The following is a 26,824-nucleotide window of genomic DNA, read 5'->3' as shown; positions in this document are numbered from 1 at the left end:
CCATTAACGCTCCTGCAGAAGGCACGGGCAAGGTGGCCTCCAAGTGGTGTAGCAACTAAGCTCCATTGATGAACTTGCAAATAGGCTTCCAACTCCTATGACCTTTACCAAAAGGCTCTACCATGCTCGCGACCACGGGCTCTATCCACCTCACTAAAATGCTCACGAAATCTAGAGACGCTAGCACGCAAATCTTCTATGTCAACCACACTGCACAATGATGAAACTCCTAAGAGGATGGAATCTTATAAGATTTTGAAGCATCTCCCAAAGATTTCTTCCAAGCCTCAGCTTATCTCTGGACACGTGACAATGCCTAACCTTTTGCCTTATCCACATGTCAACACAACCAAGGCTTACACATGGCACCTGATTTGTCATGTCATCTAGGCAAGCCTATCCTCCACGTCAACAAAAATCTAACACGTGGCAGTCGCTTGCCACATCAGCATTCATGTAGACATCATTGCCACATCACCATTGACCAATCAACAACCATGTAGGCTTTGCCACATCATCAAGCCACGTCAATGTTACCACATTATCAGTGCCCAATCATCAATCCACCTCATCGTTTGCCACATGGCACTGATCCCTTGCATGCACAGTTACCCCTCTGCATGCACACACCACATTGTATGTGAACACAATTGCCACCTCAGCACACTGATCCAATGGCACACCTCTTGGCAGTAGCACCTCTATATGTGACTCTGAGTGCCACATCATCACCAGCACCCTTTTTTGCCCCTCCACCTAGATCAAGTCGTATCTCTTGATTCGAGAAGAATTCAAGGGCGCTCCAAACAAAAAAAATGCTTTTGTGCTCTATGTGCTTGTCACATCATGCACACATTTTGGCGCAAGTATCAGACACCTTTGAGCCTCATCGACAAATCCACTTCTTGCACACATCAGCCTCTACATCAACGCATCTGACCCAACACCTAAAATGGACAAAGAAAATGAATTATTTGTTGCTTTTTCATTGCCCAATGATTGGTCTAGGTCTAGTTCAAATTAGATTAGATCATTCATAGCAGAGAGAACTCCAAAGCAGCCTATTGAAGCCATGCCAAAAAATTCCTAAATAGTTCCTACTTGGAGTCAATCCCTTCGCTCTCATGTGGTTTCACATCATCACATTTTCCTAAAACCTAACGTTCTATAGTTCAATGAGCAAACTTGAGAGTGTTTAGAGATATTGACTGATTATTTAGTGGGCAGATAGCACATGATTTGATTTTACACATGCCATCATTGTAAGCTATTTTTTGGCATTGTGCACATCAATTCAGGCCTTGTAAAGCCTCTTTGCAATTCCAAACACCACTTTCCACAAGCCTTGTAATAGATTGAATTATATATTCCAGTTCTATCTTCATCAATAGTTCAGATTTCACTTGATACATTCGGTGTATTGCAGTTGATTCAGAAAGTAATTTTATAGACACTTTGAGTACATTTCTTGCACCATGTCTATGACTAGCAACCTCAATTTGGAGGCATCTGCTAAGCTAGACAACTCCAATTACAACACATTGAAATACTGAATGGAGACCATTCTTGTACTTCAGGACAAATGGGAGTATGTCGATGGGTCTACACCTAGACCATTGGATGATGCATCCAGTAGTAGCTCTACTCCACCTATTGCTACAACACCAGTGGTGGGATCTACAGCTACACCAACAGTGACCGCATCTATAGCAAATCCTACCATTTCCTGAGCATAGGCCAAATGGGACAAGAAATACAAGTATGCATATCATATGATCAAGCAGAATGTGCAAGATGTCATGCTAGGATAGCTCAACAGAGTCGAGACATCAAAAGAAGCATGGGATGTGTTTGCAGCTCTCTATGAGTCCAAGACCACATCCAGGATTCTCATACTAAGAAACGAAATTAACCAGAGTTTTCGCAAAATAGCAGTGAAACCAATCATGCTTACATACTCAAGATCATGGATTATAACAATCAACTTGTAGTAGTGGGAGAGACCATGAATCCTACAGAAATGGTTCAAGTCAATTCAGTGGCAATTGAGGGAATATTCGAGGAAGAGAAAATCATCATTATGGAAATTCAACTCACAGTCATTATGCCAATGAACGTGAGGACATGTTTCTTGCAAGCGAGGATATGCAAAAGACTGAAATAGTGTATCTTGACATAGATTGCAATTCAAAAAGGAAATACAATTATCAAATCAACCAAGCAGATCAAGATCCTTGGTACATTGACAACGGTCCATCTCATATGACAAAGAAAATTCACTTGTGTAGATACTCCTTAGCAGAATGCAAGAGCTGAAAGGAAGAATAGTATTTTCGTAGATAGTGCTAGAGAAATGCTGAGTGAGAATTATCTTCCAAATCAATATTGGGTAGAAAGCAATAGCCACTGCAAACTACTAGCTTAATCAGAGCTTAATCGACTTCCAACCGAACCAATTCAGGGTATGACACCTTATAAAGCATTCACTGGACACAAGCCATGCATTGGGCATCTCCGCATATTTGGTTGCATAGCATGTGCCCACAAACATGATGACCATCACTGAAAGTTGGATGTGAAGTCATGCAAAGGCATCATGGTTGGCTACAGTGAAGAAAGCAAGGCATACAAGTTGTATGATCCCATCAACCGCAAGGTCACTATCTCCAGAGATGTAATCTTTGACGAGGAATCAGAATGAAAAACCTCAAATACACAAGAGATAGATGCACCAATTACAAAGTCATCTACAGAAATGGTTGATGAAGAAGAGAAAGAATTGCCAGAAGCACCCCAAGAAGAGCCACAACTCAGACGGTCTACTAGGGAAAGCAAATCACTAGCCAGATTAACATATGCTCAGAAAGGCAAAGCAATTCACGTTGAAACCACCAATTATGCTCCTTTGACTACCATCATGGCTACAGAAGAGCCAGTGTACTTCGAAGATGCAGTTGACAAGCCAGAATTGCAAATTTCTATGAATGAAGAAATGGAAGCTTTGTACAAGAATAATACTTGGGAATTATGTGACCTTCCACAAGAAAGAAGACCATAGCAAACAAATGGGTATACAAAGTGAAGTACAATCTAGATGGAAGCACGGAAAGATACAAAGCTAGACTAGTTGCAAAAGGATTTGCACAGCAGTACGGTCAAGACTATGATGAGACTTATGCTCCAGTAGCAAAGTTGGATTCCATACGGTTCTTAATATCACTCGTGACACTCAGTAGATGGAATGTGTACCAGATCGATGTCAAGAATTCTTTTCTCAATGGTTACCTAGAAGAGGAAGTCGAGGAAGCCTACATGCAACAACCAGCAGGTTATATTGAACTAGGAAAAGAGAATCAGGTTTTCCATATCAAGAAAAGTCTTAAAGGCTTAAAGCAAGAAGTTGCTACAATAGAATCGACAAGTATTTTGCTAATATGGGATACATAAAATCCAATGTAAAGAATACTCTCTACTACAAAGTTCAAGGGGAAGACATTACTATTGCACTTAATTATTTTCCTCATATTTATGGATAAGGTGAGTGACAAAATATGAAGAGGGGAGAGGAGAAGAGGGGAGATGAGGAGAGAGGGCACAGCTAGAGAGCACACCACAAATGGCTAACTATACACTAGATTTAGTTGTAAATGTAGAATATATATGAAACTTTTTAGGGTAAGGGTTAGGGCATCTAATCTTTTCCTTTATAGGACTCTATTGGGTTAGTGCTATGCACATAATGTTGAGCATGGTTTCTCAACACCTTCCCTCAAGGTCAACATCATGTATTAGGCCTTCCCTCAAGATGATGATTTGGGGAATCAGAAGGACTAAGCATTACATTCCATTACACCCCTTTAATGGGAATGTCCTTCGTCTAAGTTAAACCAAGAGCTTGTCGGTGCTTCTCAAAAAGCTCTTTGCCAATTGGTTTGGTAAAGAACTCTGCAACATTTTCTTTGCTCTCACAATACTATAGTGTGATGTCACCAAGTAACGCTCTTTCTCTGATGAAGTGCTGTCTAACATCAATGTGCTTTGTCCTGGATTGATATACTAGATTCTTGGCCAATGCTTGAGCCTTTTGATTATCACAGTATACTGTTGTTGGCTTTGATTCATCAAAGTAATCTATTTTTGACAATAGTCTTCTTAGCCATATAGCCTCACATGTACTTGTAGTGAGTGCTCTATATTCTGCTTCAGTTGAAGGCAAAGAAACAATTGGTTGTTTATTTGACAACCATGTGTACTTGGAAACTACATAAAAGTTACAAAACTGTGCTCAAACTAAATACCATGTAGCCAATAAATATCCAAATAAGAATAATAAATACAAAGTATTCTTGCTAATAACTTTATACACACCATTTAGTATGAACAAGTCCCAATGCATCCATCTAGTACATCCCACGGGTACATCCTCTTTTCGCAACTTCTGCTACTTTCCACCATCAAAATTCACAATAGATTTAGCTTGTGATAGTGACCCTAGTGCATGACCCAACACATTGTGCTCTTGATCCATTGCATCATGTTGCCTCACAGTAGATCTACCTTGTGATAGTGACCCAAATGCATCATGCTTCCCTTGCTTTCCACAAAGATCAATTTTCTGTCACCCTTATTGCCAAGCTTGCAAGGATTTAATAACCCCTTATGGGATTTCAATTTTCTTGTCAAGCTCAAGAACGATTCACCCCCCCACAAAAGGGATGTTTTTCTCATGTTGGAATCCTTGTAGGTCCTGCACCATTCTTTCCACCACCTTCCAACTCTCAGCATCTTGTTTTGATGACTCTAAGATGATTTTCTAGATATGTTGTGAGCTAACGTCTCCTGCCTTTCTTCTTTATAATTGTCTTGTTAGTGAATGCTTGTTGTTGTGACCAACTTACTTTCCTTCTCATCTACAGTGTTCTTGATCCACAGGTTCGGATTACCTCTCTTGCCCTCATGCTCTCTTTGCCTTAACTTCCCTCCTCCACCAAAATAGTAACGGCCTTGAAGTCCTTTCTAAACCTATCAAGGTAGTTTCTTGCAAAATGAGCATCCTTATTACAAATGATGGCTTAAATGTGCAATGTCGATCCATGTGGCAATCAAATATAGTTTTTTGCAAGCCTGGTTCCAAAGAATCTTGTTTGTCTTTGCTGGAAGTTGGCTTTGCTGGGAGATCGTGGCAATCTCAATCCAAGCTTGATTCGTGTTTGGGATATCGTATGCACAGTGACTCTTCAGTTCATATGGAAAATTCACAATGCTCTGATCTTCAAAGGAGTGCCACTTCAGGATGATATGATTGCTAATCTCATGTCTGAGAGTGTTAGGGTTTTATAGTGCTAGGTGGCCTGAAGTGCTTATAGCGTTTCGGGCGCGTTGCGCGTCTACTTAATTGTATTTCCACTTTTTTAATAATTTAATTAATTTTCCACGCAAAAAAAAAACAAGATGAATGCTCATAAAGCATTCATAAGGCCTGCCTCATATGCGCAGCTTGGAAGAGAGAGAGAGAGAGAGAGAGAGAGAGAGAGGACTTGGATGTGCAACAAGGAGAAGAGAGCAGAGAGAGAGGGGGGGGGAGGGGGCCTTGCCTTGAAATAGAAAGAGAGAAAGAGGGAACGTGTTAATTAGAGAAGGGCACAAAAAATGGATTAGAAATTATTTTTGCTTTGCCAAGCTCACCCACTATTACTTAGACTTCCACTTTAAACATGGAAGGCCAAAAAAAAACTTGATACATTTCCCCCTTCTCGAGATGGCGACTTGATACCACGCCTCGGTCATGTGATGGAAGGGGGGGGGGGGGGGGGGGGGAGAGGAAGATGGCCCTGAAGCTAAACTAGAAGGCTCATCTTGAGGATCTACTCTCTCAAACTTGAACACACACAAGGCCAACTAGTAGGATGAATCCTCTTGGGCATGCTTTGAAGGGCCAAGATTTTGTGAGATCTTGCCATGTTGTGTAACCGAGAATGATTCCAGCTCTTGGAAAAGCTGATGTGGCACACCCTTGAGCCCGGAAAAGCTGATGTGGCACACCCTCGAGCCCTCCACGTTGGAGAGAGATCTATTCACCGGAGCTTCAACTCAAACTGATTCCTCTCCACAGTATACATATATCCAGCCAGACAAGTAATGTGCAGGAAGACACAAACTGGAAATCAAAGGAGATGATTGTGTAAGAACAAGCTTGCTCAACATGCGAGTCTAGGACAAGGGGGACAATCTAGGCTTCATTGGAAAATCTATGGAACCTAGATTATCCCCCTTGTAGCAACATGGTCTGAAGAGCTCTCTTTCTGATTCTAGGTGATTCTCTGTTTTGGGCATGTTTTGTCTGCTTGTTTGGTTATGGGCGCACATTTAAGGCTGCATTCCTTTAGATCAGGTAGGGCTGGAACTGCAGTCCACAAGAGGTGGCTTCATTCCCATACGGTGCAGTGCTTACATGAGCATCCTGCGTACAAGACAAACAAATTATTACATATTTATGTGAAGCGTGGGAATCTGGTAGATGCTCGCTCTCTATTTGATAATATGTCTAACCGTGATGTGGTATCGTGGAACATTATAATATTGGGGTACGCCAAACGGGACGAGGGTGCAGAGGCCTTGGAGTTGTATGGACGGATGCAACACGAAGGTGTCCCGTTGAGTGATCGGACCTTTGTTGGCGTATTGAAGGCTTGCAGTAGCCTAGCAGCCCTGGAAGAGGGAAAGCAATTGAACAGGGGCTTCTCAACATCAGAATGCCTGAACAAAGGTAGAGCCATCCACTCTGAAGTCGTAAAGAGTGGCTTTGAGTCCGATGTATTTGTGGGAACAACTTTGGTGGACATGTACGTGAAATGTGGGGGCATGGAGGATGCATGGCTTGTCTTTGATAAGTTACCTCATCGCAATGGGGTTTCCTGGAATTCCATGATCTTGGGGTATGCTAAAGAGGTAGATGGTGTGAGGGCTTTGAAGCTTTTTGCACAGATGCAGCTGGATGGTGTCCAATGGAGTGATCGAACCTTTGTAAGCGCATTGAAGGCTTGCATCAGCCTGGCAGCAGTTGAAGAGGGGAAGCAGGTTGACAATATATATGTAAAAATAGGATGCTTGGAGAAAGGTAGAGCGATCCACTCCCATGTAGTAAAGAGGGGATTCGAGGCAGATGTATATGTGGGCAGTACGTTGGTGGATATGTATGCAAAATGTGACAGTATGAATGATGCATGGCGCGTTTTTGAAGCATTACCTCATCCTAATGTGGTCTCTTGGAATGTCATGATACTCGGTTATGCTGAACAAGGAGAAATTGAGCTGGGTTTGGAACTGTATGCACGGATGATCCTGAAGGGTGTCACACCAGATTGTCAAACATTGGTTGGCATATTGAAGGCTTGTACTGGCATAGCAACAGCGGAAAAAAAGCACATCGATGGGAAGTTCTCAAAAACAGGATGCCTAGAGAAAGGTAAATCCATTCACGTTCAAGCAGTACAGAGTGGCTTTGATTCAGATATATTCATGGGCAACACCTTGGTGGATATGTACGCGAAATGTGGGAAGCTGAAGGATGCACGGCATGTCTTTAACAAATTGCCTCATTGTGATGCAGCTTCATGGACTTCAATGATCCTGGGCTATGCCAACAAGGATGAGGGTGCACTGGCTTTAAATTTGTATGCACAGATGCAACAGCAAGGTGTCCAACCGGATGCTGGAGTATTTGTTGGTGCATTGAAAGCTTGCAGTAGCCTCGCAGCAGTGGACGACGAGAAGCAGGTTGACATGAAATTTTCAAAAGCATGTTGCTTGAAGCAAGGCATATCGATCCACTCCCAAGTAGTAAAGAGCAGCTTTGATTCAGATGTATCCATTGGAAACACCTTGGTAGATATGTACACAAAATGTGGAAGCATGAAAGATGCATGGTGCGTCTTTTGTGTCTTGCCTCATCGTGATGTGGTTACGTGGACTGCAATGATCCTGGGGTATAGTAAGCAGGAAGAGGGTGAACTTGCTTTGGATTTGTATGTGTGGATGCACCAGGAAGCTGTCCAACCAAATGCACGAACTTTTGTTGCTGCATTGAAGGCTTGTACCAGCCTGGCAGCACTGGAAGAGGGGAAACAAGCTGAGAAGAACTGTGTGAAAATAGGACACCTGGAGAAAGGTCAATCCATCCACTCTCAAGTGGTAAAGAGTGGCTTTGAGTCGGATGTGTTTGTTGGAACCAGCTTGGTCGGTATGTACACAAAATGTGGCAGCATGGAGGATGCACGGCGTGTCTTTGACAAATTGCCTCATCGTGATGCGGTCTCCTGGAATGCTATGATCCTGGGATATGCTGAGCAACAGGAAAGGGATGAGGCTTTCCGACTTTGTGTGCAAATGCGAGAGCAAGGTCTGTCGCCAAATAGCTTTACCTTTGTTGCCATCCTGAAAGCGTGTTGCAATACAACAGCTCTGGAAATGGCAAAGGAGCTCCATTCTCAAATTAGCAGGGTTGGTTTAGAGGATATTGCAATTGTGGCAACCTCTCTTATTGACATGTATGCAAAATGTGGGACTATGGTTGATGCTCAACAGTTGTTTGATGCATTGCCCGAAAGGGATGTTGTACCATGGAGTGCATTGATTGCAGGATATTCCCACTGGGGTGAGAGTGATCTTGTCTTTCATTTATTTGAGAGGATGAGACAGGAAGGCATATGGCCAAACCAGGTCACATTTCTTAGTGTCCTTACCTCATGCAGTCACGCAGGTCTAGTGGACAAGGGTCAGAAATATTTTCTGGCCATGAGCAAACATTATGGCATTATACCGACTATTGAGCACTATGCTTGTATGATTGATCTCCTTGGCCGTGCAGGCCAAGTGGACGATGCATTGGTGATGGTGGAGAAGATGCCTTTCCAACCTGATGTTATCATATGGTCCACCATGTTGGGCGCTTGTCAAAAGTGGAGCAATGTAAAGATTGGAAGACATGCCTTTGAAAATGCAGTACGGTTAGGTGCAAAACTCCCTGCAGCATATGTCTTGATGGGAAACATATGGGTGAATGCTTACATGGGGGAGCATTGTGATGAGATCCAGGCTAAACATTTCTCGAGCATGGACGAAGCTAGGATAGGGGACTGACATTGTTGGAATGCTGCATGTATTTGTGTTGGGAATAGGAGACATTCTCAAGCCAAAGAGGCATGCCAAAGTGAGATATCTTCCATTGAAGGATATGTGGCTCCATGTGCTGCTGATGAAAAGGAAGAGTCTTTGTGTACTGGCACCCTGAGCCCATGACATGACTGAGCTACACAGCAATAGGTCAGGCCCCTCGCCAATTGGAAGTTCAACCGAATCTGTGTTTGACGCTTCCAAGGAACTTGAAGCGCATTGCCCTTGCCCTAACTAGACTCATACCCACTTAACCATGCATTGGCAATAACTCTTATCTTACCTCACCTTGCTCAACTTATTCGCTGATGCGTGCAATGGGTCCCGCGACTCTGATTCTGCACGCTTTCCTACCAATTGCACACCTTGCAGTGCCTCTGATAATGTGTCCTGGCATATGAAAACTCTAAAGACTAAAGACTTGGGACTTGCTCCTCTCTGTCTCCCTCACATCGTGCCATGTGAGGAGAAGGCCATAATTCGTCCCCACACAAATTGCCTAAACAATTGCTGGCAATAAGCAATGCAAGATCATTGTGATGTGGCGGCTGCCTATTCCTCTCTACATATCCTCATTTGTGCAAAGTGGGTCTTCCATCTTCCATGCCTCTCATGGCGAAAGGTTAATTTAGAGTTCGAAAATTTCTGCATCAACTGGAAGCAAATTTGTAGGAATTTGCATGCTCTGGGCAAATTGCGATTTGCTAGAATCATCAATTGGCAATTGTGATTTCACAAGAGTTGACTATTTGCAATTGTGATTTGCTAGAAACCCTAATCTGGAAATAGTGGTTTAATCCACAGGCCGAATTCACTTTCGTTTTTGCATTTTAACATTTTAAAGCACTTCTTGCTTTTGACCATTTCACCGTTTGGACACCTGTTCCAGTTGTCTTGCCTGGGACGGATAGAGATTTGATACTCCTACAGTATTCTTTTTACCAGCTCTTGATTGTAGTATTGAGATACTGAAGAGATTGATATGGGGATTGTATGTTCAGGTAGGTAGCATTGTGCCATCAAATGAAAAGTTGAGCTCTCCTTGAGCCACGTGTAATATCGGTTCTATATTATTTCTTTTCAAGAAAAGCTTAAAGTTGCGTGTCAAATAACCGTCCCTTCTCGTGCCTCGCCATCACCATTCCTCCTGGCTTCCTGACTGGCCGCTCTTCCTGCTTCTTCGTCTTCTTCATTTCATCTTCTAATTGATTTTCTTCTTCATTCATAGTCTTCTTTTTTTTTAGGCACCTTCTTCATCGTCTACTTCATTTGCGTTCCTGGCTTCTGCACATTTTCAGTTTTGCTCTTCACGATGGGAAGGTGATGGTGATAAGGACACGGGAAGCAAGACCTTGCTTAATTGTTGCCCTTGTTCCATTGACAATGCACCCTCCCTATGATTTCGAGGTCCAGGTGAACCAAGGTGCTCCGCCCCTCCTTGCTCCTCTCGCCTTTCCTTTCATCTTCTGGATTACGTTTTTGTGAACTCTCACACCGCATCGAGGATTTGAAGCCCGATGATCGATGGAGTTGAAAGGACTGCTGTTCGTTCTTTTTCTTGGTGCTTTAGGGCTTGACTTGATGCGAGTTTGTCTTGTAGGGAACTCTGCTGCGTTGATGTAGATGACTTGTGAAGGTTTACAATCAGGCGGCATCATTCCAGCGTGGAGGAGAACTGAAATCTCTGTGGATGATCCTCCACGACTTGCCTAGCGGTCCCAGTCGTTTAAATTGCACGTGAATTTTTGCTATAATGGAGGGAAGCTGAGAATTAGCATCAGCAATGTTGCAATGTTGCTTCTTGTCCAAGATGGCCTTCTGGAACTGGTAAGAGTGCCCGGTCGTCCTCAAGCGCTTTGAAACCGTGCTTTACTTGGCAGAGAAAACTTGAATCATATAGAGGTGTGTCCATTTTCTCGCGGTGAAAGCACGCTCTACCTACATCACCTCAAAAAATTACAGCCCCGTTCACTGCAATTCACCGGTCGGTTGGACTTTTACAGCCGAGTGCTTTTGACTTGACACGAGAATGGTTGTGTAGCTTCCACAGATCGCACACGTACGGATCTAATTATCCCCGGATTGATTGACCAAATGCATTAATGCAAAGTTTGCTTGAAAGATCAGTCTTGAAGGAAGAAATCCTCGATCGACCTTTTTACCCATTGTGTAAATTATTTTTTATTCGTGATGTGATGCCTTGCTTTGCAACTTTCCAAAAGGCAACTGAGTCCGAGAGAAGAAGAGTTCAACTACCTTGAAATTCAAGAATACGGCAGCGGCCTACTTTCATGTGATCGCTGTTGAGGGGCAAAGGGCTCTGCGGAGGCAGCTTATTGCACAGCATCATGCATGGCGATTTCTATTTGAAGTCTACGGCAGCTTTGAAAATCAGTTACTTGACAACGAGAAGATCGTGACATGCAGGCAACGCAAGCTGCAAGAAAGTAGTAGTCAGGACACTTTGCAACGATCGTCTTTCTGGGCTTTGGGACCGTAGTTGTAGCTTTGAGACTACACTTGGAGGGATAACGGGAATGAAAGGAGCAAATCCGAGTTTGTTGTATCATTCACAACATCCTATGCTCTTAGTGCTAAGCTTAGAAAGAAGAATGGGTATGTAGTGCATACGATACACATAGACAACTGCATACAGAGACACATGTTCTCTCTCTCTCACACACACACACTTTTTTTGTGGAATTCTCTCTCTCTCTCTCTCTCACTGTTACCCAGAAAAGAAATCAGGACAAGAGGCTAAACACTAAGCATGGCGACGCTCAAGGGCCATAGAGGAAAGGAGAACGTGAGGACGAAACGTTATCATGGGTAGGGAAAAGGGATTAGAAGGGGAGGGAATGAAGAGGGAGACTATGGCACAAGGAGAAAGGGAGAGGGAAAAGAGAAGCATGTACATGATGGGAGGAGGAATATAAAGATAGAGACATCAAGGGAAGAGGGTCATGCTTTATTTGAAAGGAAGGGAAGGGGGAAATCAAAGTACTAGCTAAGGGGCTTTACAAGAATGAGCGTGTCCCATCAAGGAATAGCCCCTCCTTTTATAGCCAAGAGAGGGGGTCTCTCCCAATAAATGCATCCTCCCACATGCATGGCGTGTGTGGAGAAGTCTCCCATGTGGGTTAAGTGGTTACGCACTCTCAATTGTGTTGCCTCATTTTTTCACATAAATCAAGCCCCATATCTCAAGCCTATGATACTCCCTTGTTCTCTTCCCAATTTTATAATATGTTCAAACCTCTAGGAAGACAAGTGGAGGGTTGGCACAAGGAATCTTGCCACCTCATTCCATTTTCCCCATTATTTAACTTGCATCCTTGGACTATCTATACCCCCCCACATGGGCCTATCCTACATGGAGGGAATAATCTAATATAATATATTACTTCTCTCATGGACTTTATGCTATATCTCACTAAATGCAGGCATGGGACCGCTTAGGTGGAGGGGTGGCACATGGAGGAACCATGCCACCTTACATTTTATAATATTACTACCATGGATTATGTACAACACACCTTATGGGTCCTCTTATGTGGAAGGGTGGCACATGGTCATGCCCTGCCACCTCAACCTTGGGCCCTATGTACACCATATTTTATTATACTATTGCCACACATACAAACACACACACATATTTATGCCTTTTTCCTTAGACAAATTTATCCATAACAGTTCCCCCCCAGGCAAGGAATGCACAGCATTTCCATGCATGGGTCCATCACGCAAAGAAGGGCTTGAGGTAACGCTTGTTGATCACCTTCTTACCATATGGCTCATGCAACTCCCGAACTTGTACAGACCCATTGCTACGTTCCTTGATGACTTTGTATGGACTGGTCCACAATGGAAGGAACTTCTTATCCATTTGGTGGTCCAATCTGTTATCAAAGCATAGCACAACATCCCCCTTAGCAAAGTGTCTTTTCCATCCCTTGCGAATCTTAACATCCAAGCGGGCCTTCTGTCGATTCTTTTGAATCTCTGTTTGATGTAGGGCAAGGCGTCGGGTTTCATCTAGCTTCTCAAGTTGCACCAACCGGGCCTTTACATGTTCATCTTCTGTCATCCTCTGTTCTTGTGCCAATCTCAAAGCCAGAATCTATATCTCTAGTGGTAAAACGGCCTCAATATCGTACACCAACTCAAAAGGAGTGTGACCTGTAGACATTTTATGAGTGATGTTGTAAGCCCATATGGCTTTTGTGACATTCTGATCCCACTGGCTCCTGTTCCCTATAGCCATTTTTCCCATGGTTTTACAAAGGAGGCCATTGGTCCGCTCCGTTTGACCCATGGATGCTGGATAATAGATGCTAGAAGTGCAATGATCAATACCCATGCGCTCCATGAGTAACTCCATTGCTTCATTTAAGAATGGACTCCCATTGTCAGATACTATTTCCATGGGTGTCCCAAATCTTGTGTAGATATGTTCAAATATGAAATTTGAAACTGCCTTACCATTTGCTGCGGGGAGGGCGATAGCTTCAACCCACTTAGTGACATACTGAGTGGCTACCAAAAGATACTTCTTTTTGCGGGCAATCATGGGCAGGGGCCCGACAAAATCTATTCCCCACTTCTGAAACGGATGGATGGACATCACTGGGTGATGTTGCCTAGGACGCAAATCCTTTCTACCAAAGAATTGGCATGGTTCACAAGTTTTGCAATGCACACTGACATCCTTGAACAAGGTCGGCCAATACTACCCAGCATGTAAAATCTTCTTAGTTGTATAGTCACTGGCATAGTGGCCTCCACAAAATCCATCATGATAATGCTTTAATACCTTAGGTACTTCATCTGCATCAATGGCCCGTCTTAGTACCCCATCCATGCCTTGACGGTACAACACCTCATCAAAGAGGGTGTAGCGCCTACTATCTCTGCGGATCTTCTTCCTCTCATAGCTAGTACTTTCTGGAGGAGAGGAGAAAGCAGTCAGAAACTTGTAGATACTGCCATACCATGGATCCCTAACTTCTATACCGCTACAAGGGTTACATCAAGGCACTCCTCTAAATCAATCAAAGCATTCTTCAAGTTGGAACAACCCCCTTTTACAATCTTGAAAGAAAAATCGTATTCTTGTAAAACTGCCAACCATTTGGCCAATCGGCCCACGGGATTCGATGATTGAAGAACCTGCTTTGCAAGACCAGTGCTAGTGAGTATAATGAAGGACTTTCCAGCCACATAATGCTTAAATTTTTCAATGCAGAACACCAAAGACAAGGCATGCTTGTCAGCCTCTAAGTAGCATCGTTCGATGTCAAGCAATTGTCAAGAAGCTAATCGAACCGGATACATGAACCGATCCTCCCCTTGCTGGAGAAGAATACTTGCCAGAGTATGCTCACCAAACCTAGGATTTATATAGAAAGTCTTTGACCAATCTGGATTGCATAGAATGGGTTCTGAAGCCAGAGCATTCTTGATTTGTGCAAACCCATGATCACAATCCTCATTCCAAGAGAAATCAACCCCATCTTTCAATAACATAGTCATGGGTCGTGTCAAAGCAGCATATTGATCAATGAAGCGGCGATAGTATCCTGCTAGATTGACAAATGAGCATCCCTGACGTGTGGTTGTTGGCGGGGAGATCTTGAGGATAGCTTCTACCTTCTCGGGGTCAGGCTTGACACCCTCGGATGAGACAATATGTCCCAGTAACCTCACTTGAGTGGCTCCAATGGTGCATTTCTTAGGGTTGAGACTGCTATTCGCATCGTTGACCCTTTGGAAGGCCAACCTAACCTTCATGACGTGCTCCTTACGTGACGAGAATATACAAAAATCATCTAAAAACACCTCCAAGAAATCCCCCAAATAAGGAGCAAACACCATCTGCATAAATCTTTGAAAGGTAGCAGGAGCATTGGTGAGGCCAAATAGCATTACTTTGAATGCAAATGTCCCCCAGGGTGTGGCAAATGTGGTTTTAACCACATCTTCTTCGGCAATTCTGATTTGATAAAACCCAGAGTAACCATCACAGAAAGTATACATCTCATGACCACTTACCTTCTCAAGAATGAGGTCTTGAAAGGGAAGAGGATGATGGTCCCTCTTGGTGGCTGCATTGAGTTTCTTATAGTCGATGTAGACCCGCCACTTGTTGTTTTTCTTTGGGGTGACTACCACTGGTGAAACCCATTCAGTATTGTGAACCAGAACAATAAACCCAGCTTCTACAAGTTTCTGCAACTCTAAGCGCAAAGAATCGGTTTGTAGGGGCCCTAATCTCTGATACTTCTGAGCCACAGGCTTCGCATCAACCTTCACCTCTATCTTGTGCGTTATGGCAGTCACATGGTGAAGGTGGCAGTAGCTAGTTGCAAAGAGGTCAGGGAAATCTTTGAACATTTCTAGGAACTCGTCTTTCTCACTTGGAGTAAGGTCTGGGGAAAGCATAGATTCAAGGTGTTGAGGACTAGCTGTTACCTTTTCTGCAGGTGGCGGGGTCGGAGACACCCCCATCATGTAAACTTCCTCCTTTGAGAACTCCTCCCCCCCGTCTGATTCTTCCATTGATTCAGACATCGAGGATGAGAGAGTATCACTGTCTTGCTCCTCTTCTTCTTCTAGTTCCATGGCACCTGGTTGCACCGGGATCTTCTCCTTAGAAGCACCAAAAGACATGTGTCCTTTCTTCCAATAGCTGACTGCATCACTCTTTCTCAACCATGGTCTCCCGATTATGGCTGGGTAACTCCTGCTTGTATCTTCGATGTTCACTACATAGAAATTGACGGTGGTGTTCAACCCATTGACAGTGATGGGCAAATCCTCAATGACTCCCAGGGTGGCGAGTCGTCGACCATCTGCTACCTTGATTCAAGTGGAGGAACGCCTTGTGCATTTCAAATTCAATTTCTTCATGATTCGGGGCACCATGATATTACATGCAGCTCCCCCATCAACACACACACTTTTGACACGGCAATTATCTATGATGACATCTACTGTATGTGGGTGTCGATCAATTTCTTTAGAGATAGAAGAGAGCTCTCGTACCTTTCCCTTTTTCTTGCTCCTCCTTGTTGAGATCCCTTGCTGCAGCTCACGTCTCACCTTAGGGCTTAATGCTATTAGTTGAGGGAGCGTGATGCTCAAAGACCGATGAGCAAGGTCCTGAACGACCGAATACTCCGCTTGCCTTGAGCCGATGGGTAAATCCGAGGGCGACCACTTACTCCTGTGAGATCTTTTAGTCTTCTCTGTTGGTGGGTCTGCCATCTCAGCATCTGAGGGCTCTGAGAAGGACACCTTCTTTCTGGGGCGGCCCGGTCCATGGTTTGGAGAGGGCTCCGAGGTGGTACGACTTCTTTTCTCGAGATCAAGGATCTCTATGTCAGAATCCTCAGTGCCTGATTCACTTAGAAGATTCACCCTTGGAATATTGGGACATTCCGTGCAATAATGACCCTTCTGGTGGCACTCGTAGCACACAACATTGGCATGTTCTCTTGGAGGGCGATTGGATTGATTTCTGATGCTCACCATCTCAAGCCGAAGATCATTCAGGGCCTTGGCTAGGTCATTGACTCCGGGTTCTTTAGCAGGAGAGGCCGCGGGAGTAGGAAGGAGGGGGGCTCGTGGGCGAGGCTGGGGAAATCTTCCAGGCAGAGGTTGAGGATATACTCCTTGTTGAGGGTAAGCATCTAAGGGAGGACTTGAGGTGGAGCCGATGGATACATCCCTGATGAGGGGTGGGGGTATGCCCTTGAGTTAGACCCCCCAGGTTATTGTTGCAAGAATTGAGGGGGTTGCGAAGGGACAATCGTCTTCTTTGAAGCGGGGTCAGACTGAACTTTATCAAAATTTTGAGCAATCTCATGTGCTAGCACCATAGTTTCTGGATTCTCCCATTTAAGCTTGAGGCAGAATTTGTCACTTGCTCCTGCTATAAGGTAGCCCAGCACATGCTGAGTCATTCCAGCTCGAAATCTGGCATTGTCCTCCTGCGTGGCAATTAAACGGCTTTGGCAAATGTCGTCGGCCTGCTTCTCATACCACACTTAAGCTAAACCCTCTAGAAATGTGGGAAGAACCAACAGCCATCTATCTTCAGTAAGAAAGTTGAGAGAAACACAACGGCGCTTGCAAGCCACAAGATACTCATTTGGATTTTCTTCAACTCGTCCACTGAACATGGGAATGTCAGCCATGCTTGGAAAATGGAAAAGAGAGAGACGAAATGAGGCTTATCTATGGGCAAACAATGGAAAGAGGTAGCTTGAACTGAAAATCAGGTGAAGATACATCCACAAAGCACACATAGGCAGGGTAGGGTGTGACTGGTGTATTGTGAAATACTACATGGGAAGAATCTTCAGCATAGACTAGCTCATAGACAATCTTAAAAGGACCAACCCTCATGATATCACATCCATCTTTACAAGCGAGGGTTAGAGACACGGCGCTACATGAGGTTGTTCATCAAGGCAAACAAGAATGCCATGACAAATGTCAACAGTTGGAGAGCTTGCATATCACCTTCAGCTTCTTCCAGTTTTTGTAATCGCCATGCTATTTCTTCAAGGGGTGTGCGGTCTAGCATCCTTCTTTTGAGCAATGTCCTTGAGGACCTTTCTGATGATCTTCCGAAGTCCGTAATATGCCCAACACTTAGTTTCATGATAACCACAACCTTTGCATTCCTTACAAATGATCACCTTCCTTTGTGGCTTGTGGCTTTGTTGGGGTGGTGCTTCCACTCGCGTCATGCGTGATTGAAGTACAAGCTTCACATGCCAAGAAATCAGCAACTACATTTTGAGCTCAAGGGATATGTTGAATTTTTACCTCTTCAAATTGTTGGCAAAGTTCCAATGCTTGTTGATGTCGTGGAACCAAGCCTTCGCTCCGCACCTTCCACCTTCCACTAACTTGTTCACACACGAGTTGAGAATCTCCTTGCACCTCAAGTTGGTTGATGCGATATTCTTGCACCTTTTGTAGCCCAAAAATGAGTGCCGAGTACTCAGCTTGATTGCAAGTACTTGTTGGTGTAGACTTGCTATAACAATACACCTCACCCCCTAGTGAAGTGAGCTTCACACCCACACCAGCAGCCTTGGTTGAAGGTTTGTATGTGTTGTCAAATTAGAGGAGCCAAGATGTCATCACACCAAGACTAAAATCCGGACATCCCAAGTTTCTCGGTAGTCCAAGATAGGTAGAAGGAGAGGGTGGGGAGAATTTAATACTTGAGCAAGACGTTCAGCACCAAATAAACTTGCAATCCTTTGTTGATAGTTTATCTTCAGACCAAAAACAATTACAACTTGAAGCTCAAAATGAGGCACAAAAGGTTGATTAGGTACAAAGGGATTCCTTGGTCGAAACATTACCAACTATAGCCGAGCCCTAGAAACCTTTGTAATGAGATCGAGAAGAAATCATTCAAGACGAGCTTATCCACAGGAATTAATAAGCAGATGTGCCAAATCTCCCCCCAAGCTTGGGGAGCATCCCACCCTTCAAAGAATGTCACCCTTTTAATTACCTCCAATGAAGCAAGTAGCTCGATCACCGCACAATGAGTAGAATTGAAATCAAAGTCCTCCCAGTGTTCACTAATTCTTCACCTTGAATCATCCACGGTGTATCATCCCACCCGTCGTCTCCTTGAACAATGCATTGCACAATCAGTTGTTGAAGATTAACATGAAGATCAAGAAAGAGATCACACCAATTGCTAGCCGTAATGAGCAGAGGACCAAGCACCAAATCCTTGAACTCGTCGAGAAGTGACATAAATATCCACCCTCCTCGTGTGGCGTGTGTCCAAGGAGTAAACTTGAAAAGTTTTGAATTTGCGATCTAGTAGGAGATGTGAATAGAGCACATGAAATGAAATACTTTTGCTTTTTACAGCAAGAGGAAACTCCCCACAGTTAGAGAGTTACAGTTCCCGAGATTTCAATATATAAGCAAAATCATTACATTTTTATCACTTCCTATTTGCTGGCCCATTAATGAGTCTTTCTTTTGTGAATGGGGAGGTCTTGGGTTCAATTCCCACTCCTTAATAAAAGGAGAAGAGAAGAAGCAGATAGAGATAGAGGAGAGGGGCGCAATGTGAGGATCTGTTACAGTTTTGTAGAAGCTCAGAAAATCTATCGCGACCAGAAGACGTGATCTGGTCCACGGCCAGAAGATGTGCGACACGCGCGAATGCGCCAGTCGCGACAAAGAGATGTGTGGGTGCACCCAAGAGACGTGTGAATACGCGCACAGGACCCCAGAGGAAGCACAGATGTTACAGTTTTGCAGATGCAACCGGTACGACCAGAAGATTCGCCAACCAGAAGATGCATTGCAATTGCAGGCAGACTAGAGGCGCAGAAGCAGGGATGCGTAGATGTGCAAAAACTGCGACCAAAAGAGATTGGAGGCACAGAAGCTGAGAACCGCAGATGGAAGGTGTCGCAGAATCACACCCAGTCATAGGAGAAATAAATTTTATGCCACTAGCCGTGGAGATTTCAATCCCAGCAGCCACACCAGTTCTGTTACCTAGAAAAGAAATCAGGACAAGAGGCTAGACACTAAGCATGGCGACGCTCAAGGGCCATGGAGGAAAGGAGAACGTGAGGGCGAAACGTTATCATGGGTGGGGAAAAGGGATTAGAAGGGGAGGGAATGAAGAGGGAGACTATGGCACAAGGGGAAAGGGAGAGGGGAAAGAGAAGAATGTACATGATGGGAGGAGGAATGTAAAGATGGAGACATCAAGGGAAGAGGGCCATGCTTTATTTGAAAGGAAGGAAGGGGGAAATCAAAGTACTAGCGAGGGGGCTTTACAAGAATGAGCGTGTTCCATCAAGGAATAGCCCCCTCCTTTTATAGCCAAGAGAGGGGGTCTCTCCCAATAAATGCATCCTCCCACATGCATGGTGTGTGTGGAAAAGTCTCCCATGTGGGCTAGGCGGTTACACACTCTCAATTGTGTGTGACAACCCTTTGCCTCATTTTTCCACATAAATCAAGCCCCATATCTCAAGTCTATGATACTCCCTTGGTCTCTTTCCAATTTTATAATACGTTCTAACCTCTAGGAGGACAAGTGGAGGGTTGGCACAAGGAATCTTGCCACCTCATCCTATTTTTCCCATTATTTAACTTGCATCCTTGGACTATCTATACCCCCCCCACATGGGCCTATCCTACATGGAGGGAATAATCCAATATAATATCCATCTCCACCTATTTTATATTACTTCTCACATGGACTTTAGGCCATATCTCACTAAATGCAGGCATGGGACCGCCTAGGTGGAGGGGTGGCACATGGAGGAACCATGCCACCTTACATTTTATAATACTACTACCATGGATTATGTACAACACACCTTATGGGTCCTCTTACATGGAAGGGTGGCACATGGTTATGCCCTACCACCTCAACCCTGGGCCCTATGCACACCATATTTTATTATACTATTGCCACACATACAAACACACACACATATTTATGCCTTTTTCCTTAGACAAATTTATCCATACACACACACACACACACATTATCTCTCTCTCTCTCTCTCTCTCTCTCTCTCTCTCTCTCTCTCTCAACCTGTGTACAAGGCATCCTTCCCCACCAAGTTTTGTAAAACAATGTGGCTCAATTACTAAAAAAACGTGAAGTAGTTTTTGTTAGTAGCATTGAGAAAAAGAAATAACAATTGCAATGGAGATTTTCCTCATGGTAATTCATCAATATGTACCAAATGCAAAGTGCTGTTTGCCAAAATCAAAACTCTACTGTGCACACTGCCATAGGTGGGGGAACCATGATACCTCCCAATGTCGCTTTCCGTGGTCCCTTCCCCTAGTCCTCCCCTTAGGGTTATTGCTGGTTTGTTGCCATTGCTGCAAAGGCCATCACTATTATTTGCAAGGCATGACATAACTGACATCCCACCCTTGCAGCTGATGATCCCATCACACCAACAAAAAGAAGTGTCAGAAGAGCCTATCTCACATCCAACTTCCTGTCTCTGCCAACCTCATAACCTCACTTACCCTTGCTGCTACCACCCTCTTAACCTTCCCTGAGCTCCATCCTAACATCTATTCCCTTCATCGTCTCTTTGCCCATGCCTCGCACCATTTTCAACGAACCCAACAGTCACAAACATATGAGCCCCTCACACCTAGCTTCTTCCCTTCCCTTGCTAATCCTACCTTCGAGGATTACCAAGCTGCTTAAACCATTTGCCCAATTCTTCCCCACTCCCCTCTGCTCCTCCTTCCACAACTAATACTCTCCCATATTTCTCCCCCATGTCCCCAGATTCTCTCCTTGCCCCATCATCACCTCCTACACTACTTGTGCTGCCATCAGCAAAAAAGGACACAGTATTTGATTTTGAATATCAGGATCCAGATAATCCAATTCGTACTCCCATGCCAAATTCCAATGATGGGTATGATTTTGATGAGATACCACTTCCTAGTAACCCATCAAGGAATTTTGGAGCAAATATCCTAATATGAAAACTCGAGGTGGATGGACCCTAGACAACTTCCCTACCAACCTTCGTCAGTGTCAAATTAGTAAAGATTGGATAAGCAAGCTGGATCCCCAACCTGATTGGCGGCGTCCCAAGCTCTTTGATGTAATCTTCTTGAAAGAGTACCTGTATGCACCTCCATGTCTCAGAACCCATCCCAAGTTCTATGCAGTTCCACGACGTCACAGATGGGAAGCCAACATATACACTTTGGGTGAAGATTGCACCATTAATTGGCCAATGATCAAACCATACTTTGGTGTAGAATGGAATATCCAAGGCACATTGATCCAAGCACTTCAACAGCATGAGCAAATAATGTGCGGCAACATTGACCACTTCCTTTGCCAAAGTGCTATCTTCTGCAAAACATTGGAATACATTCTAGAGGTCCCTAGCCACCTCGACCGCCATTTGCCTCCACTCAGTTTCAATCCCAATAAACGGATCGATGCTTAGATTACAAGCTGACTCTATCAAAGAGTCATCTTCTTAGAAGCATGCCACATATCTCTAATCGAACAAATGGTGGATACAGGTTACCCGAAAATAGAGCAAAAATTGTATGGTACCAGGGCTTTACAGCAGGATCGACTGGCACGACACACCCACAGCCACTGGATTTCATGCATGGCATCCCAGCTACATGATCACAATAAGCCATAACCCAAGGACGGGTAATAAAATGGATCCAGGAGTATGTTGTCTCTATGCCAAATGGACTTAGGTAGTAGAGAATGTGTGTATAGAGTAGCGGCAAAACTCCACTTGTACTTGCATAAGGCTAGGAATAATCTCTCTTAGGAATCCTCAACATGCAAGTTCTACTTGCAACTCCTACATGCATGTTCTACATGCAAGTCCTACATGCAATTCCTACATGCATGTTCTACATGCAAGTTCTACATGCAACTCCTACATGCAACATGCAACATGCGAGTTCTACATGCAACTTGCAACTTGCAACTCCTACATGTAACTTCTATATGCAAGACCTACATGTAGATAGAGAATGTCTTACAATTCCTACATGTAGAAAGAGAAGCCCTCCAACTTGTATAAATACCCCATAATGGAATGAAGCCCAGACTCTTTCGGGCATTGTGTTGAGTTCTACTTTGGTATTCCAAGAAATTGTCTCAATTGTCCATGCTTCCTTGCACTCCATGTCCAAAAGCATGTCCTAACCTTGCAACTCCTCCTCCCCTCTCCTCCAACCTTGCAACCCTTCCTCTCCCTCTCCTCCTCCACCTCCTTCTCCTCCTCCTCCTCCTTCCTCCTCCTCCTCCTCCTCCTTCTCTCTGCAGTAAGTTGTCGCTTAATCCTGTCCTTGCAAAATCCGTTGAACTCGGTAGAATTGAGCTCAGTGTAGCTTAGGGCCTCGAGTCATATTCCGGTGAGAGATGTAGTCTTAAGTATGGTAAGCAAACATAGTGCATGTATATATATATGTGAAAGGAACATGTATCATCATGGTTGGGGTAATGAAGGCTTTTGCCTTCATTGGGGATTTAAGGGTTTAGGAGGAGTTTAAGGGTTAGGGGGAGGTTAAGGGTTTAAAAGGAGGTTCCAAGGTTCAGAGAGAGGTTCTAGAGTTTAGAAGAGGTTCAAGGGATAGAAGGAAGATCCAAGGTCCAGAAGGAAGATCCAAGGTTCAGGGTAGAGTACATGGTGGAGAACTAGTCTGCCTCGTAGATCATGGCTGTTAAGGGTTGAGGAACTAAGGGTTTAGGGGGAGCATAGGAGTGGGAGAGGAAGAAGATGTAAGAGCATGGGGGGAAAGGAAAAATAATAACACCGATATATTTGTAGGTGACAAAAAGCCTCGGAACCGTGTATACTGAGAATACCCTGCTCTTTCTACGGAAGCCATGGGAGAGAGCCAACATTTCCTTAGTGGGTCTATTAATCCTGCTAGCCTACCAATCTCTATAATAAACTTTGGAGTCTTTTAATCTGACCTATTCTTGTTTTTCGAGCTCTTTTTTTTCCTTATTCAGGTTTGCATGGACCTCGTCATCACCAGCTCTGTCTTTTCGTCCTAAAGTGCTGATATTATCTTGAATGCAATCCATTTTTTGAGCTCTAATCTGTGTCCTTTTCTTTCTATCTGTTCTTAGAATGTTTTGAGTATCCTTGACAGCAAGTTCCCAACTATCTAAGGCTGAGGTGTGCTTAGAGAAAGCACTATACCAAGCCTTATTTAATTAGATTCTGCATACTCTTCAAGTGGAAGAGTTTAGGGTCAGCTTTAAACCAGGAGGGACTTTTCTCTCCAGAGCCAAAATCACACCTCATCAAAATCGGTTTGTGATCTGACAACCTTAAAGAAGAGTATGTTACCACTCTCAAAGATAGATGACTGTTTAATAAACTTTGGGAAACATAGAACCTGTCTAATCTAGCTTCCCTTCTGTTATCTCCAACTTGACTGTTGCACCAAGTAAAATCCATGCTTATGCTGACATCAATCAGTTGCCAGTGTTCTTTGCACTCTTCCCAAGAAAACAGTTCAAATCCTCTGATGCATGTGCCCTTTTCCATCCATCAGTTTGATTTGTACTCTACCATGTTGAAGTCTCCCATTAGAATGCCATTGCCATCTGCACACTATAGAGATTCCCATAAAGCCCTCCTTTCTGAAGTTAAATTAGGAGCATAAAGAGAGATAGTTGAGAGATTAATTCCCTTCACACAACATTGCAGCATTAACCATCTATTGTGATCAGCTGTAGTGACTTGAGTAATGCTATCCTTATAGTGGGACAAAATTCCTATAGCTGTGCCCCCGTTGCCATCCTCATGAGAAGTGTAGTACCAAACTCTTCTTCTATCTATCACTTTGAGTCTATCCTCAAGAGTATTCCTACATGCCTTGACTTCTTGCAATGCTAAAAAGAGAGGTGATAGAGAGTTAGCTTTTAACTCGAAAGCTAACTCTTCACTTTTGCCAGGGTCCATAAGCCCTCTAACATTGAGAGTCAAGAAGGTCAACATTTTATCTAACATTCTTCTTTTGCCCCTTTTTATCCTTGGGGTTGGGGTTGTTCACTTGCACTATGGTTGCCTTGGATTGCCTTCTCTTATGTTGTACTATTGTGAATGCTTTGCCTTGATTAGTGTCCTCCTAAGATGGTGCATTGATTTGAGTGCCCTTCCCTTGATCATCCTCTGACTCTTCCTCAATAACTTCTACCTCTTCCATGGCATCTTCTCTATGGACATCTTCCTCAAATTCTTTAGACCATCTAGACTCTATAACAGTGTTGTCATCTTGGTTGACATTGTGTCTATTCTCCAAACTCTCTTCTTGTTCCTTGGGAGGATGAAAAAAGTTTTTCTTTACTGTTTCTAGCTGTCTGATATCCTTTTCTTTATCATGAACTCTAGTGATACTCTGAGCAGTGGGCTGGCTTTTAGCAGGAGGGTTCTGGGCTTTAGGTACCTACTTTTCAGTAGAGGAGAAGACTGCTTGGCAGCATTGGATTCTAGTTCTTTGACTTTGGATCTCTTTAAAGGGAAGCTTTTAACCACATGAGTGGACAGCCCACATTTGAGGAAGATTTTTATATGTAAGGGGCTATTCTCTGAAAACACTACCATTTCTGTTGAGGAGGATGAGAGTCTTAGGCATCTCCTCAACTATGTCCATCTTGATGCAAACATGAGGATTGCCTCTAGGATTGATAAAGTTTTCTTGTTCTACCCCAAGTACTTCTCCTAGACCACTACATAAGAAGGGAAGTTGGTTGCATAGATAAAGAGGCAAACCAGGGAGCTCCACCTAAACAGGGATCTTGGTTGACCTAGGGGCATCAGGGGAGAAATCCTTGGACTACCATTCTAAGTACAAGGGCTGATTCCTAATAGTCCAAAGACCATACTGCATGGGTCTAGAATCCATCTCAGGTTTTTCAAACAGAAAGACAAAAAAGCCTTTCTTTAGGAATCTTATGTTCAACACATTTATCCCTTTCCTAATCCAATTCATCCTGATCCAAGACTCAATGAAGGTGAGAAGAGGTGTAACTCCAGGCAGAAAGCGTACTAAGGCATGAGTCCTTTGCTGACTAGAGAGTCTTGAAGAAAATTATCATCCAAAAAAGCCATTATAGTCTTACCTTCTCCATCTTTTTGATCCCCTCCAATAGAGTGTTGTGCTCCACTAGCATCTAATTGTGCAGCATGCTTGGATTCTGTGAAGCCCAATGGTGGGAGGTCCTCAGCTTCTTCCTCGCAGGTCGTTGTGGTAGCCTCGACTCTCTCAGAGTCTGCCTAATGTCTCTCCTATCTCCTAGTTGGTTTTTGCTTGAAGAGCCTCCACTGGCTGAGGGAATACCGTTGCTGTTTGCATTGGGTCCATCTCCATTGGCTCTTGCTTTATCAACTCGTATGGTTCCTCCCTCACCACCTTGATTGCGTGACTCTTTGGAGGCAAGGCCAATAGAGGCTCCTGCAGCTCTTCCTTCACTGCTTTTGATTGCGTCTCCACACTAGGTAGTTTGAGCGGGGTGGACTTTGTGTAGCTCTTTGGCAACCATGGTCCCATCTGGATTGGGAGCGCTAGGAGAAGCATGTGATCTTTGGGGGAGACTGAAGAAGCCGCCCCATGGCATCTGAGCGCTGCATGCACATAAGAAGGGTGCACAACTTCTCCTCTTCCACCACGGGAAAATGGACGAGCTCCATAGCAAAAAGGTGGCGACTCACGAGTTGGCAACAAGAGCAGGGAAGCAAAGGTCATCGAAGATGTTTAGGTTGTCTGGCAACTGGAGAGAAGCACGTGCACTGACATCACAGGAGAACTCTGAAAGGAAATCAAGCTCATACAGATGATGAGATAAGTCGAAGGAGATGCTTAATGGGTTGATGGGAGAGGCAGAGTAGGGGTGTAGGGATCTAGCATCACCCTCAAAGGCTCCTCTATCTCGCTGTCTCCATCATCCTCCGTCTCCATTGAAAATCCTCCTATCTCCTCAATTTCACCATTAGGTAAAGCTTGTGGGGAAAATGATCTTTGACTTCTAACTCTATTGGTCGACAATTACTTGGGACTTTTCTTGGATTGGTGGGAATTTCCTATCTTAATAGTCATCATATTATAT

The 26,824-nt window shown here is 44.0% G+C and overlaps 1 protein-coding gene across 1 annotated transcript; it reads left to right on the top strand.

Annotated features, from left to right (window-relative positions):
• The first annotated feature begins 6,163 nt into the window (after window positions 1-6,163).
• LOC147880351 (pentatricopeptide repeat-containing protein At3g02330, mitochondrial-like) lies at window positions 6,164-9,638 on the top strand. Its single transcript, XM_087371350.1, has 2 exons — window positions 6,164-6,312; window positions 6,611-9,638. Exon 2 carries the CDS (start codon window positions 6,634-6,636, stop codon window positions 9,136-9,138), a length of 2,505 nt encoding a protein of 834 aa, XP_087227476.1. The 5' UTR covers window positions 6,164-6,312; window positions 6,611-6,633; the 3' UTR covers window positions 9,139-9,638.
• The last annotated feature ends 17,186 nt before the right edge of the window (window positions 9,639-26,824 follow it).

Source organism: Dipteris shenzhenensis, chromosome 32 (genome assembly GCF_047967505.1).
Source record: "Dipteris shenzhenensis isolate YYH24624 ecotype China chromosome 32, Dip_SZ_1.0, whole genome shotgun sequence".
Classification (NCBI taxonomy): domain Eukaryota; kingdom Viridiplantae; phylum Streptophyta; class Polypodiopsida; order Gleicheniales; family Dipteridaceae; genus Dipteris; species Dipteris shenzhenensis.
The sequence above is the reverse complement of the archived record's forward strand: the minus strand, read 5'-3'. Positions and strand labels throughout refer to the sequence as shown.